This window comes from Saccopteryx bilineata, chromosome 7 (assembly GCF_036850765.1).
Source record: "Saccopteryx bilineata isolate mSacBil1 chromosome 7, mSacBil1_pri_phased_curated, whole genome shotgun sequence".
NCBI lineage: Eukaryota > Metazoa > Chordata > Mammalia > Chiroptera > Emballonuridae > Saccopteryx > Saccopteryx bilineata.
The window spans coordinates 62,591,637-62,605,303 of NC_089496.1; the positions used below are offsets into that span (position 1 = coordinate 62,591,637).

General features: G+C 51.8%; 1 protein-coding gene across 5 annotated transcripts in view; it reads left to right on the forward strand.

Moving 5' to 3' along the window:
* The window catches only part of TTC23 (tetratricopeptide repeat domain 23), a 92,808-nt gene that overhangs the window by 71,931 nt on the left and 7,210 nt on the right, over positions 1-13,667 (forward strand). For all 5 annotated transcript variants that reach the window (XM_066239365.1, XM_066239367.1, XM_066239363.1 and 2 more), the window contains one exon: positions 1,324-1,473. In XM_066239365.1, the coding sequence (XP_066095462.1) occupies positions 1,324-1,473 (150 nt within the window). The remainder of the gene's footprint in view (positions 1-1,323; positions 1,474-13,667) is intronic.

The window sequence follows — 13,667 nt, forward strand, 5'->3', positions numbered from 1 at the left end:
TGTAGCACAGGTCTTGATACACAGAGGACAGAGCCCACGTAGACCGTGTAGTACAGGTCTTGATACACAGAGGACAGAGCCCACGTAGACCGTGTAGCACAGGTCTTGATACACAGAGGACAGAGCCCGTGTAGACCGTGTAGCACAGGTCTTGATACACAGAGGACAGAGCCCACGTAGACCGTGTAGCACAGGTCTTGATACACAGAGGACAGAGCCCGTGTAGACCGTGTAGTACAGGTCTTGATACACAGAGGACAGAGCCCACGTAGACCGTGTAGCACAGGTCTTGATACACAGAGGACAGAGCCCACGTAGACCGTGTAGCACAGGTCTTGATACACAGAGGACAGAGCCCACGTAGACCGTGTAGCACAGGTCTTGATACACAGAGGACAGAGCCCACGTAGACCGTGTAGTACAGGTCTTGATACACAGAGGACAGAGCCCACGTAGACCGTGTAGTACAGGTCTTGATACACAGAGGACAGAGCCCACGTAGACCGTGTAGTACAGGTCTTGATACACAGAGGACAGAGCCCACGTAGACCGTGTAGTACAGGTCTTGATACACAGAGGACAGAGCCCACGTAGACCGTGTAGCACAGGTCTTGATACACAGAGGACAGAGCCCACGTAGACCGTGTAGTACAGGTCTTGATACACAGAGGACAGAGCCCGTGTAGACCGTGTAGCACAGGTTTTGATACACAGAGGACAGAGCCCACGTAGACCGTGTAGCACAGGTCTTGATACACAGAGGACAGAGCCCACGTAGACCGTGTAGTACAGGTCTTGATACACAGAGGACAGAGCCCACGTAGACCGTGTAGTACAGGTCTTGATACACAGAGGACAGAGCCCGTGTAGACCGTGTAGCACAGGTCTTGATACACAGAGGACAGAGCCCACGTAGACCGTGTAGCACAGGTCTTGATACACAGAGGACAGAGCCCACGTAGACCGTGTAGTACAGGTCTTGATACACAGAGGACAGAGCCCACGTAGACCGTGTAGCACAGGTCTTGATACACAGAGGACAGAACCCACGTCCTTTTATTTTTTTCTTACTACTCAATGAAATTGGATTCTTTTTATCTCTGAGTGGCTTTTTTCCCTCAGGGGTCCTTCATGTATTCTCTTTATTGTGGGTCGCGACCCCGGCAGGGGTCGAACGACCAAAACACAGAGGTCGCGACCCACAGGTTGAGAACCGCTGCCCTAAGAAGTGAAAATGCACGTGGGTTACGTTTTCTTAAAAGGTGCCGATCGTCACCAGCCTTTGCATGTTTCTAATCAGACAGCTTTTCATTCCTTTTTCAGAGAGCCACCTCGATCCTGAGAGAGTCCCTGGAGGCCAAAGTGGAGGTGTTTGGTGACCTCAGTCCCGAGGTGGCAGAGACCTACCAGCTCCTGAGTGGGGCTGACCTGGCTCAGGGAAACCACAGCAGTGCCCACAAGAAACTGAACAAGGTAACCTGAACACCCACGGATGCGGAGAAGCATCCCCACGGCCCCATCCTCTCCTCACACCATGCTCGGTTTAAGTGGGCCACAATAAGTGGCTCATTTAGGTAAGATGACTCCGCTTTCATGATTGATCGATACTAGCACCTTTTCAGTAAGAGCTATAGTAATTCTCTTATCCACACGTATTTTTTAATGAACCTTCAATTGTTTCTTTCCCCGTGCAAATGAATTTTAAAATCGTGATGTTGTGCCATTGATCGAGCTTTTATTTTCTTGTACTCCCTCTGGGCACTCGGTGTATAGGCGGATTCTGCCAGTGCTTGTAGATTTATTCTTAAATCTGGAGTTGATTTGTGTGGATGGTGTGAGGTATGGATCTAACGGTATCTTTCTGTCTAAATGGCCGCGCATCTGTCCAGCACCTCCTCCCTAGAGAAGCCTGGCGATCTGAGATGATGTCATCATCAAACACGATGTTTCCTCGTGGACTCGCGTCTGTCCCTGGGTTTCTCCTCCAGCCCACGGATCTCTTTGTTCCAATGCCGGGTCCTCACTGTTTTAAACTCAGAGATTTCATAGCATGATTTCTGTCTAGTAGGACCAGCCACCACTCAGGGTTTCTCTCTCTCCCCCTAGAATATCAGGTTTTCTAGATATTCCTGCATGTTGATCCTCCACATGGATCTTGGTGTCAACTTGTCCAGCTGCATACAAAGTTCGGTTGGTATTCTTTGGTGGATTGTGTTATTGGTCCATGAACTTAAGGAGACCTGACACTTGACCATGTTGAGTCATGTTATTCAAGAGCAGGGATGTCTTTCAATAGAGTGGAGGCAGAAGTTGGTTTACAGTTGTGAGTAGGCAAAAGAGGTTATTCTTTTTTTTTAAAAGAGATTATTCTTATATTATTTATTCTATTATTTCCTGTACAAACAACTATAAACCAACTTTTGCCCCACCCTGCCTGTGTGGATGTCGACTTTAGTATCACTTAGGCACATTTTAAAGTGTGCCTTTTGTAGGCTTTGCACATTTCTCATTAGGTTGAATTCTGAGCGTTTTTACCTCCTTCACTACTGTTGTATGTGGAGTTTTACTCATTCGTATGTCTTTTGACTGGTGGTTATTGTGTATGTGAAGATTATTGGTTTCTCTGTGCTAATTTTTTATTCTGCTAGCTTGCTTAATCCCTTTCCTGCCGAAGTTAATTTGAGCATGGGCTCTCTCAGATTTTCCAGGTACCCTATTGCATCATCCGCAGATAGTTTTACTTTTTATTTTTCAATTCTTATGGCTCTAAGTGATTTCTTTTGTTTAATTGCATTGGCTCCTACCTCTAGTGTAATAAGAACTCATAGTGGATATAATAGGCACCCTGGTCTTGCTCCTGATCTTAGTGGAAATGCCTCTCATGATTCTTGACTGAGTACATGGTGGCTTTAGGACTAAAGTTTACATATTTTATCATGGTAAGGAAGTAGCCATCATTTTTTATTTTCATGAGTTTTTTTTTTTTTCACTTTTCCTAAGCTGGAAACAGGGAAGCAGTCAGACAGACTCCTGCATGCGCCCAACCGGGATCCACCCAGCATGCCCACCAGGGGGTGATGCTCTGCCCCTCTGGGGCGTCGCTCTGTTGCATCCAGAGCCATTCTAGTACCTGAGGCAGAGGCCACAGAGCCATCCTCAGCGCCCAGGCCATCTTTGCTCCAATGGAGCCTCGGCTGCGGGAGGGGAAGAGAGAGACAGAGAGGAAGGAGAGGGGGAGGGGTGGAGAAGCAGATGGGCGCTTCTCCTGTGTGCCCTGGCTGAGAATTGAATCGGGGACTCCTGCACACCAGGCCGATGCTCTACCACTGAGCCAACTGGCCAGGGCCATGAGTATTTTTTTTATTAGACATAAGTATTGGGTTTTATCAAATGTTTTTCTAGCATCAGTGGAGATAATCAGATGATTTTTCTTAGATCACTTAACATGGTATATTTTATTGTAGTATCAGACCAACCTTGCATTCCTGGAGTACGTGCCCTTGGTTATATTGAAGTATATTCCTACTATGAGGTTGATTCTGTTGGCTGGTATTTAAGACTTTTGCAGCAATATTTATAAATGATATTTAAGTATCAATGTTATATTTGCTTCATAAAAATAATTTGGAAGTTTACATTTATTTTTACTTTTTTATTGAATTTGTTGGGGTGACATTGATTAATAAAATTATATAGGTTTCAGGTGTACAATTCTATAATACATCTTCTGTATATTGCATCTTGTGTTCACCACTCCAAGTCAAGTCTCCATCCTTACATTTATTTTCTTTAAAAATATATATATTTAAAGTGAGAGGAGTGGAGATAGAAAGACAGACTCCCACATGTATCCCTACTGGGATTCACTCAGTGACCCCTGACTGGGGCCAATGTCTGCCCATCTGGGGCCATGCTCACAACTGAGCTATTTTTAGTGCCTGAGGCAGAGGCTCCACCGAATCATCCTCAGCTCCCGGGACTGATGTGCTCGAACCAATCAAGCCATCTCACCTTTATTTTCTATGCACTGAAGGAATTTGTGCAGCATTTAAACTGTCTAGTCTTCAAAGGTGTATGCCTCCTACAGAGCTCTTTAGGCCTGGTACTTCTTTTATGGGGCAATGCCTTGACAATCTCCTCGATTTCTTCAGTAAGAAATTGGTGTGTTGAAGCTTCCTATCTCTAAGGGGTCATTTTCATGGGCTGTTATTTTTCTAGGTAACTACTTCATATACCTTTTCAGATTGATTTGCAAAGTCATCTCATGAATTTTTAAAATCTCTACTTTTTTGTTTTTAGTAGTTCTTTTCCCATAACATCTTAGTTTTATCTTTGTATTTTCTCACTTTTTTTCTGGACTGTGGGAGGAGGGGTCTAGGGAAGGTGTTTAGTGAGTAGTCCCGAGAATGCATCGAGTCTGGGAGACTTGGGGATCCCCAGGTTGGAAGTGGGGTGCAGGAGGAGGCTGGAGGGCTGGGGAGGGAAGCCCTCAGCACTTTGTAGAAGAAGCAAAGCGCAATTGGGGGGGGGGACATCTGTCAGGGGGTCTCTGGGAGAGGCTGGGTGCGGGCTCCGCCACTGCCTGTGCAGGTGGAAGGGTTGAGACTTGATCCTTAAAGCAACAGTCCCAAATATGTCCCCTGCAGGCCGACCCCAGCCCACTGCCTGGTTTTGTAGGGCCCACGGGTTTACAATGGTTTTTACGATCACAAAATCTATAATCATTTTACAGATGATATACAGTGTGTCCGTCAAGTCATGGCGCACTTTTGACCGGTCACAGGAAAGCAACAAAAGATGATAGAAATGTGAAATCTGCACCAAATAACCAGTTTCTGTAGGATGAGGTAGCAGCATGTGCGCATGCGCAGATGATGACGTAACACCGTGTATACAGCGGAGCAGCCCACGGCCATGCCAGTCGAGATGTGGACGGCACAGAGGAAAGTTCAGTGTGTTCTGTGGCTCGCTAGATTCGAATCTGTGACCAAAGTGCAACGTGAATATCGGTGCGTTTATAACGAAGCGCCACCACATAGGAATAACATTATTCGGTGGATTAAGCAGTTGAAGGAAACCAGCAGTTTGGTGGAGAAACCCCATTTTGGTAGGCCATCAGTCAGTGATGAGTCTGTAGAGGCTATACGGGATAGCTACCTAAGGAGCCCTAGAAAAATCTGTGCATGAGCCCACATGGAACTGCACTGAATAGGTATGAAACTGGGAGAGTTTTCCTTTTATTTGGTGCAGAGTTCACATTTCTATCATCTTTTGTTGCTTTCCTGTGATTGGTCAAAAGTGCACCATGACTTTACGGACACACTGTAGATTGAGTTCCCAGGAATTAAACCAGGGACATCCACACACTGGGCCAACGCTGTACCAGTGAGCGATCCAGCCAGGTCCAGTAGCCTTTTTTTTACTGTTGGCCACAATGCCTGCAGGTCTTAGCATCTGCCCTTTCAGAAAAGTTTCCAAACCTTGCTCTAAGCAGCTCGCCTGGAGCTGTTGAGGGAATTTAAAGCTGGACACAGCAGGCCTATATTTGGGATTGGATATTTTTAAATCAGCATGAGCACAGTGTTGAGAATGCAATGGGGCGGTCCAAGAATTGAGCCAGGAGGCCTCTGTTTTCTCATCTATAAAATGGAGCTAGCACCAGCCTTCCAGCCCTTCCACAGTCATCCTCAGGAGGGGGTAAGCGCTGAGGGAGGGGCTGCTTTGACCAGCGCCGGCCGGCCTGGGCACGGGGGGGCAGCTGCCTAAACGGGGGGCAGCTGCCTAAGAGCTCATGAGGGAGGAGAAGGCAGAGCCCTCTGGGGCCTTGGGAATCTCCACTGGCCTCCCCTTCCTCCACTTCTCCCCTGAGGAGAGCAGATGAAAGTGAGAAATCTCTTCTGAAGGTTCAGCCTAGCCACTCAAGTCCAGGCTGGAGAGGGACCCCAGGAAATGTGGAGAGGCAGCAGGTGTTAGCAGGCACGCAAGAAACATGAGCAGGGGCCACACAGAGCTCCCCAGGGTCCTGCTGGCTCCAGCCCGGCCGGCTGATGTTACTACTGACCACAAGCGTAGGGCTCCCAGCTCACTGCTGCCAAAGGGAGCCCACACCCCCTTCCTAATCTTTGCGGTGACCCACAGGTCAGATCCCATTAGCCCCATTTTACAGACAAGGACACTGAGGCCCCAGGAGTGCAGTGAATTGTCTATGGCTGGTTCCTCTAATCCCACCTTTTCCTTTATGGCCATAGTCCAACAAGTGTGGGTCTTAAACCCTGGCATTATGGTCTGGGGCTGGGGCCCGGTGATCTGCATTTTAGTTTCTGGGGGAAGGCTGAGAATCACAGTGCTGGGCCGCTGCCTACCCTCAAGGCTGAAAATCAGCTCCGTTTCAAGAAACTCTCAGGCTTTTTACCCCTTTAAAACCTGCGTTGGAGGCCAGTGACATTCTCCCCATTAGTTGGCCTCATGATCAATGACTGACATTTTAAAGCTCTCTGGCCCTGTGCCAGACTGGAGAGAAAGGGTTGAACTTGCGTCCTGGAGGGCTGTGTGCCCTGGGGATACATTCAGTTTCCGCTTCCAGGTCCCCACATGTGCCCGTGCGAGGATGGGCTGGCCGCTCCCTGAAGACCGGGGCACACGCGGGAACCGAAACACGCCTTCCGCGTCGCGGCCGAGCTGGGCTCCCAGCTGCCATATTTAGCACTGGACTCGTGGAGCCGGAAGCTGCTTTGGCACACTGTGGGCTCAGTCTCCCCTCGGTTGTATCCCAGCACTCGCGTCCCCCGACTTCTTGGGCTCTAGAACAGGAATCTGTTGAACACCGGCCTCTCAGCCCCCCCTGTGCTACGTGGCCCCGGCATGGTCCCCAGGGCATGAAAACCAGGGAGGCATGAGAAACTAATCAGACAGCCGGATTAAATTACTAGAAAGAAAACCCTGTTATTGATCTGTCTTCCAAAGGCGTCTGCCGGGGGGTGAGGGGGCAGGGAGCAGAGAAAGCCTGTGCGTGTGTGAGTGGTGGGGCTCCAGATGGAAATTTCCACAGCAGAAGCTCATACGCTTTTGCAGCGTAGAGACCTGGTTCAACCCTAGCTGGGAGGGGCACCATCGCCACATTCTCATCCCGGTAAAAGGCTACAGGAGAGAAGTCGGTCAGTATCCTCTCAGGACTAATCCTGGGCCTGGTCACAGTATGACATCGGGTGGGTTCTGTCTTAATGAGACCTCCCTGTTAAGTGTTGTCATCATTGGGGTTCAGTCTACAGCCATGTACATTTCTGTACAAGCATCACATAATTTTATGTGACCCCTTTCTCCAGGAAATCCAAAGCCTCCTGTCTTTCGTATAAAGACAAAATACACGTCACTGCAGGACCATTGTGGCCTGGACTGGAAAAGTGTCCTTTCTGCATATCCCCCCCCCCAATAAATCATGAGAAGAAAGGAGGTAGAAATGGTTTTTATTCAGATTGTAAGCAAGAAGCCCATCCTTGGGAGTATCTTATGTGTCATGGGTCACAAATCATCAGTCATCAGGTCTTTGTCAAACTTCAGCCGTTCCTCCTTCCACTGTCCACACACAGAACCTTCCTGCAGACAGCTGTCTGTCTGATGTACAGTTCACGTTCTGTGATCACATCAGTGGCCGCTTAACTTTTACTTTCTGTTTAGCATGTGTTTTCCTTGTTGCCCTGGATACCAGGGAACCCAGAGCCAGGTCTGCCCCCCCCCTTCCCCATTACCCCGTGTCAACCCCGTCATTTTATGTGAAGAGCCTCCTTCGTCCTGGGCCCTGGTTCATCTCATCATCTTGGTTTAAGCCGCCGCTGGGCTGCAGCAGGCGGCCCCCTCGAGGCCTTCTGGAAAGAGGAAGAAAGGTCACAGTGATGTGGAGAGCTGTGCTTAAAGGTGCTTCAAGCCCTGTTCGGTTGAGATTTGTAAATCGGTTGTGGAATAAGATCGAGAACTGCTGGATAAAGCGGTCAAGGTCACCATTCCTGATGTCCTGTGGGGACCTGGGAAGACTCCCAGGCCTGCTGCAGGCTGCGTGGAAATGGCAACTCCCGGTCCCAGCGACCAGGAAGCGTTTCCTGGGGAGACAGGCCCCTAATGACACAGCCCGGGCTGAGTACCCTGCACCCTGCTGGGCCCCAGAAAACACAGTGAGTGATGTACACAGGCCATCCGCGGACAGGGCTCTAGTGGCCAGGGAAGGCTTCTCCAACATCAGCCCTCTTCCTGGGCTGGGTGAGTGCCGGCCTCAGCAGTTCTGCATTAGCATGGTGGCCCAGAGAACACAGGACGGTGATCTGGAGAGGCCGTCCCAGCCGGAGACTGCAGACTGGTCAGCCCTCCCTGGCGTTTAGGGTGGATCGTACTAGGGAAAGGCAAACCTGCCACGTCAATTCAGCGTGACCTTAAGCAAGTGGCCGGGGCGATGGCCCGGAGTGGTGGGGCAGACCGTGCCGGTGGTTGAGCCCCAGATCGCTGGGGCAATGCGCCAGAAAAGGCCGCTCAGGGTCCAGCCGTGAGCGGGTCTCCCCTCCTGTTCGGTGGGGCTGGGAAGCAGGCAGGCCCAGCCTTGACTCAGTGAGCTGGCGGTCCCCTGGAAAACGCAGCCGCATCGCACATGTGGGCCCGTGGCGGGCTCCCTCCGCGGCAGTCCCGCTGACGCCCCCGTTCTCCGAACATTTGTGTGCAGTTAACCTGGAGAATGGTGACGGTGGCTTGCTCCCAGACAGGAGCCAGGGCCTGGCGCACAGCCGTGGGGGAGGCGAGGGATGTCGATGATGATGTAGAACCCACGGAGCGGAGCGTGGCCGCGTGGAGGAGAGGAGCGAGGGAGCCGCGTGGACGACGTCACGCTCCCGGAGCTGGGCAGACGCTCAGGGACAGCAGCCGTGTGAGAGGCAGAGCCCGGGCCGCCCACCCTTTGTCACTCATCCCCCAGGTCCCCCTTTACCTGTTGGTCTGTCGTGGGAGCCTTTCTACCTACCCTCCTCGGGGCTCAGTGGGTGGCTTGCAGGTGGGGAGTTGCAGATGTGTGCATGTGTACGAGAGCGCGAGACAGGGAGACAGAGAGAGAGATGCAGCGTGTGCTCCTACCCGCCCCCCCCCATGGCCACCTCCCGGTGGCTCCCCATCCTGTGGCGTCAGCGTGAGCGCCGGCCCTCCCACCACCACCCATACCCCATTTTCTTCTTTCATGGCCATGTCCTCTTTATTTTCTTTTTTTTTTAAGCTACTAGAAAGGTTTAAATTATTTTTATTTTATTTCATTCATTTTAGAGAAGAGAGAGAGAGAGAGAGAAGGGGGGAGGAATGCAGGCAACCTCTGCATTCCAGGTTGACGCTTGATCCACTGTGCCACCACTGTTCAGGCCCCATGTCCTTTTTCTTGTCCATGGCTCTCGGTATGAGTTGTTATGACACACTTACCTGCCCCTGTCTAAGTGTCTGGCTTCCCACTACATTCGGAGCCCCGAGAGCAAGGTCCACACCGACCCATTCTCTGCCCCATTGCTGGCATGGGCATGGGGCGAGCATGTTGCCGGTGCCCAGTGAGCGGGCACGGCAGTGGATGTGGCCCCAGCCAGGACAAGCTGGCTTCCGAGGGCGTGAGCACACTGGGCCCCACTCGGGCCTGATTGTGTCTCTAGGAAAATGCTCTCTGGGGGAGCGTGTGGTGATCTGTCGTTTCCGCTCCCCCACGTTCATGACTGAAGTAGTCATGTCTGTCTGCCCTGTAAGATTAGTAAAGACATTTCCCATTTCCACCCATGTGGGGTTCTGTCACCTCTCTTTCTTTTTTTTTTTTTTTTTAGAACATTTTCTGAGGAATTCTGTATTTTATTTTATTTTTATAAATTTATTTATTTATTTATTCATTTTTAGAGAGGAGAGAGAGAGACAGAGAGGGAGAAGGGGGGAGGAGCTGGAAGCATCAACTCCCATATGTGCCTTGACCAGGCAAGCCCAGGGTTTCGAACCGGCGACCTCAGCATTTCCAGGTCGACGCTTTATCCACTGCGCCACCACAGGTCAGGCACCTCTCTTTCTTAATAGTGAGTGGCCTTTGAGGACGAACAGGAAAAGGGAAGCCCAGTTCATGAGCTTCTGGATAATTTCTCCTCCTTGGGCCTACTCTAGCATCAGATGATACGTGTGAAAAAGAAGAGCGAATAGAGTACTTTTTTTTTTTTTAATTGCCTTTCTCTGGCTTTGTCCTTCGTTTCGTATAAAGACAAAATACATGTCACTGCAGGACCATTGTGGCCTGGACTGGAAAAGTGTCCTTTCTGCATTTCCCATTGCTGAGTCCCATGGCTGTGCACCTGACAGGGCTCGTTCGGTGTGGCCTTCGTGCAGCGCCCCCCTCTGTTGATAGAGAGGGTGTGTCCCATCTGCACTTCCATCGTCTGAAATTCCCCCAGAGAGAGCAGGCTGCAATTCCAGGACTTAAGGCTGGAGGGGGCGGAGGGAGAAAGGGCCGCTGGGGCACCTCTGATTCACGTCTGCACAAAGGCTGCTGTGAACACAGCCCTGAGTCATGGCTGTGCGTTTTCAGAGATTACACCCCCCCCCCAAAAAAAAACCCAGAAGGTAAGCTGCTTTGTTCATTTGGGTATTTAGTTGTTGTGTTTTGTAAAGCCGGAGTGTACTGAGTCCGCTGGCCTTCACCTCCCAGCTGGCCAGAGTGTACTGAGTCCGCTGACCTTCACCCCACAGCCGGCCAGCTGGAGTGTACTTAGTCCGCTGGCCTTCACCCCCCAGCTGGCCAGAGTGTACTGAGTCCGCTGACCTTCACCCCCCAGCTGGCCGGAGTGTACTGAGTCCGCTAGCCTTCACCCCCCAGCTGGCCGGAGTGTACTGAGTCCGCTGGCCTTCACCCCCCAGCTGGCCGGAGTGTACTGAGTCCGCTGACCTTCACCCCCCAGCTGGCCGGAGTGTACTGAGTCCGCTGGCCTTCACCCCCCCAGCTGGCCGGAGTGTACTGAGTCCGCTGACCTTCACCCCACAGCTGGCCGGAGTGTACTGAGTCGCTGACCTTCACCCTACAGCTGGCCGGAGTGTACTGAGTCCGCTGACCTTCACCCCCCAGCTGGGCGGAGTGTACTGAGTCCGCTGGCCTTCACCCCCCAGCTGGCCGGAGTGTACTGAGTCCGCTGGCCTTCACCCCCCAGCTGGCCGGAGTGTACTGAGTCCGCTGGCCTTCACCCCCCAGCTGGCCGGAGTGTACTGAGTCCGCTGGCCTTCACCCCCCAGCTGGCCGGAGTGTACTGAGTCCGCTGACCTTCACCCCCCAGCTGGCCGGAGTGTACTGAGTCCGCTGACCTTCACCCCCCAGCTGGCCGGAGTGTACTGAGTCCGCTGACCTTCACCCCCCAGCTGGCCGGAGTGTACTGAGTCCGCTGACCTTCACCCCCCAGCTGGCCGGAGTGTACTGAGTCCGCTGACCTTCACCCCCCAGCTGGCCGGAGTGTACTGAGTCCGCTGGCCTTCACCCCCCAGCTGGCTGCTACCGGGCCACCCTTCTGTCTTCCAGCATCGGCCGTAGCGAGGAAGACAGCCCCCAATAGCTGCTTCTCAGCTTCCTGGGCACCTGGGCTCCTTAGAAACCTGAGCTTTCAGAACTCAAAGTCACGTCACAGATCATTTTTAGAGTTCGCATCGGATTCCTAAGGCTGTTGTCTTAACTACCCTGGCTTTATGAATTTTTAGTAGTGAACCTTCCTGATCACGGTGGGGAAGCTTTGTCGTTCCCACAACAGAGACTCCTCACCAGAGGCTTCAACAGCGGGCGGGTCCCTGGGGCCCTGCAGTCCAGTCGTGTCTTCCGGCTCCGTAGGAGAACTTCTCCGTTGATCCGTTTGTTCATTCATTCATTCATTCATTCATTCAGCAAATATTGCATCTTCTTATGTGCTGGGGCCAGAGCAAGGTCCCGAGACACAAAGGTGAGCAGGACAGATGTGGTCCTCGTCTGGGGACACGGCCTCTCAGGCTAGTGTGCCCTTCCGTCTCCCTGCAGAAAGCCCCCTGCTCGGTGTTTAAGGAATCACAGAAACAGAAATAACTTCCCCTAAGCCCTGCCAATAAATCCGAGGGAAGCACAGCAACGCAGTGGCTCCCTGACATTGGCCTGGACACTCAGAATTTCAGGGGTTTGTCCACTTGAAGAAAAGCAAGACACACTGTTTGGAGGCTGGTTTCAACCGGGGTGGGTGTGTGTGTGTGTGTGTGTGCGCGCGCGCGTGTGCACTGGCTTTTCCCAGGAAGAATCTGGAAAGCATAGCATCCCTGTAAGAAGGTGAGGGTGCTCTCCTGTCAGGGTTTGGGAGTTCTTCACTTAGCTCAGTGAAATGTTTATAGTGCCTGGCTCCCTGGAGAGTCAGTGAACATTTATTTTGTCTCTATCAATGTCTCCATTTTGAAAAGAACTGAAGTACCTACTTCAGGGAGAACGCTTCCGCAAATTGAGCTAAGAGCGGCAGCAAAGTGAAACATTCCATTTATATTTCTCCGATAAATAGACAGCCACGTAAAACATTTTTGGGTGAAAGTCAGTCATGGGTTACGCCGCGCTGAAGACAGGCATCTCCTGTAGACCATCGAGGCTCACGGGTGAGCCGTCGTTTCTGGTCTCGGCGTCTGGTGTGGCCTCTCTGGGCACTTGCCATCGTAACAGGGTTGGATGGGGGTTAGGGGTGTTTCTCTCCCCTAGTTGACATCCCTTAGCCTCTCCTCTCATGCCTGCTTAGGGTTTTGAGCAAATCTCCTTAGTGAGGATGAGTAGTCTTAAAAAAAAAATTGGTTCCAGGAAGAGAAGACTCTTGACAGGGATGGAGGAGATTGGAGGGGACGGGGCCCACCTCTGTCAGGGCTGATCATTCGAAGGGGTGTTTTATCCAGCCACGACCCACTACCCCTACTTACATGATGCTCCCCGTGAGGAGGAGCAGCACACAAGATCAGGAACGAACAGAGGTGGCGAGAACGCGGACAGTACTACCCACTGCCTTCTCCTCCTTCCGAGGAATGCCCGAGTGCCTGAGCTCACAGCATCTGTCCCTCGAGAACGAGGGGCTGGGGAGCAGGGGCTTCAGTCACCAAAGGAGCAAGCTTTAGACTTTGGAGGCCATCTGTGAAGGCAGCGGGAACTGAGACCCCCCCCCTTACTGTCTCAAGTCACCGTGATAATGTCGGCAGGAATCTGACGCAACAGTGAATGAGTTAACAACGCGTGTGGACATCCGCTCATCTCAACATGAGCTGCGTTGGACACCATCACGAATATGTAAAACGGAAGCTGGGGGGGGGGTGTTTAGAACTGATGTGCTACACCGAGTGGGGGTTCTGGCCACGTGGGGGAAAGTGGAGTCTGTCCTGGTGGGAAGTGTCAGCCCCAGAGATGGGCTGCCCCCTGCTTGACATGACAGAGGGGAAGCATGCTTGCTTCTCAGCCCCTCATGGAGTAAGCTTGGCCACCTTCAGGAGGAGGCATCCCCTGGCTTCAATGGCTGTACCGAAGCAGGGAAGGAGTACTGTTAGAGATTTCCTCAGGTGGCTTGGGTGTCAGAAACCCATCCTTGTGTCCTTGCCCTTAAAGCCACACAGCACCTTTTCCAGGTACCCAGATCTCCAAGTTGGGCCTTGCTGGGCAG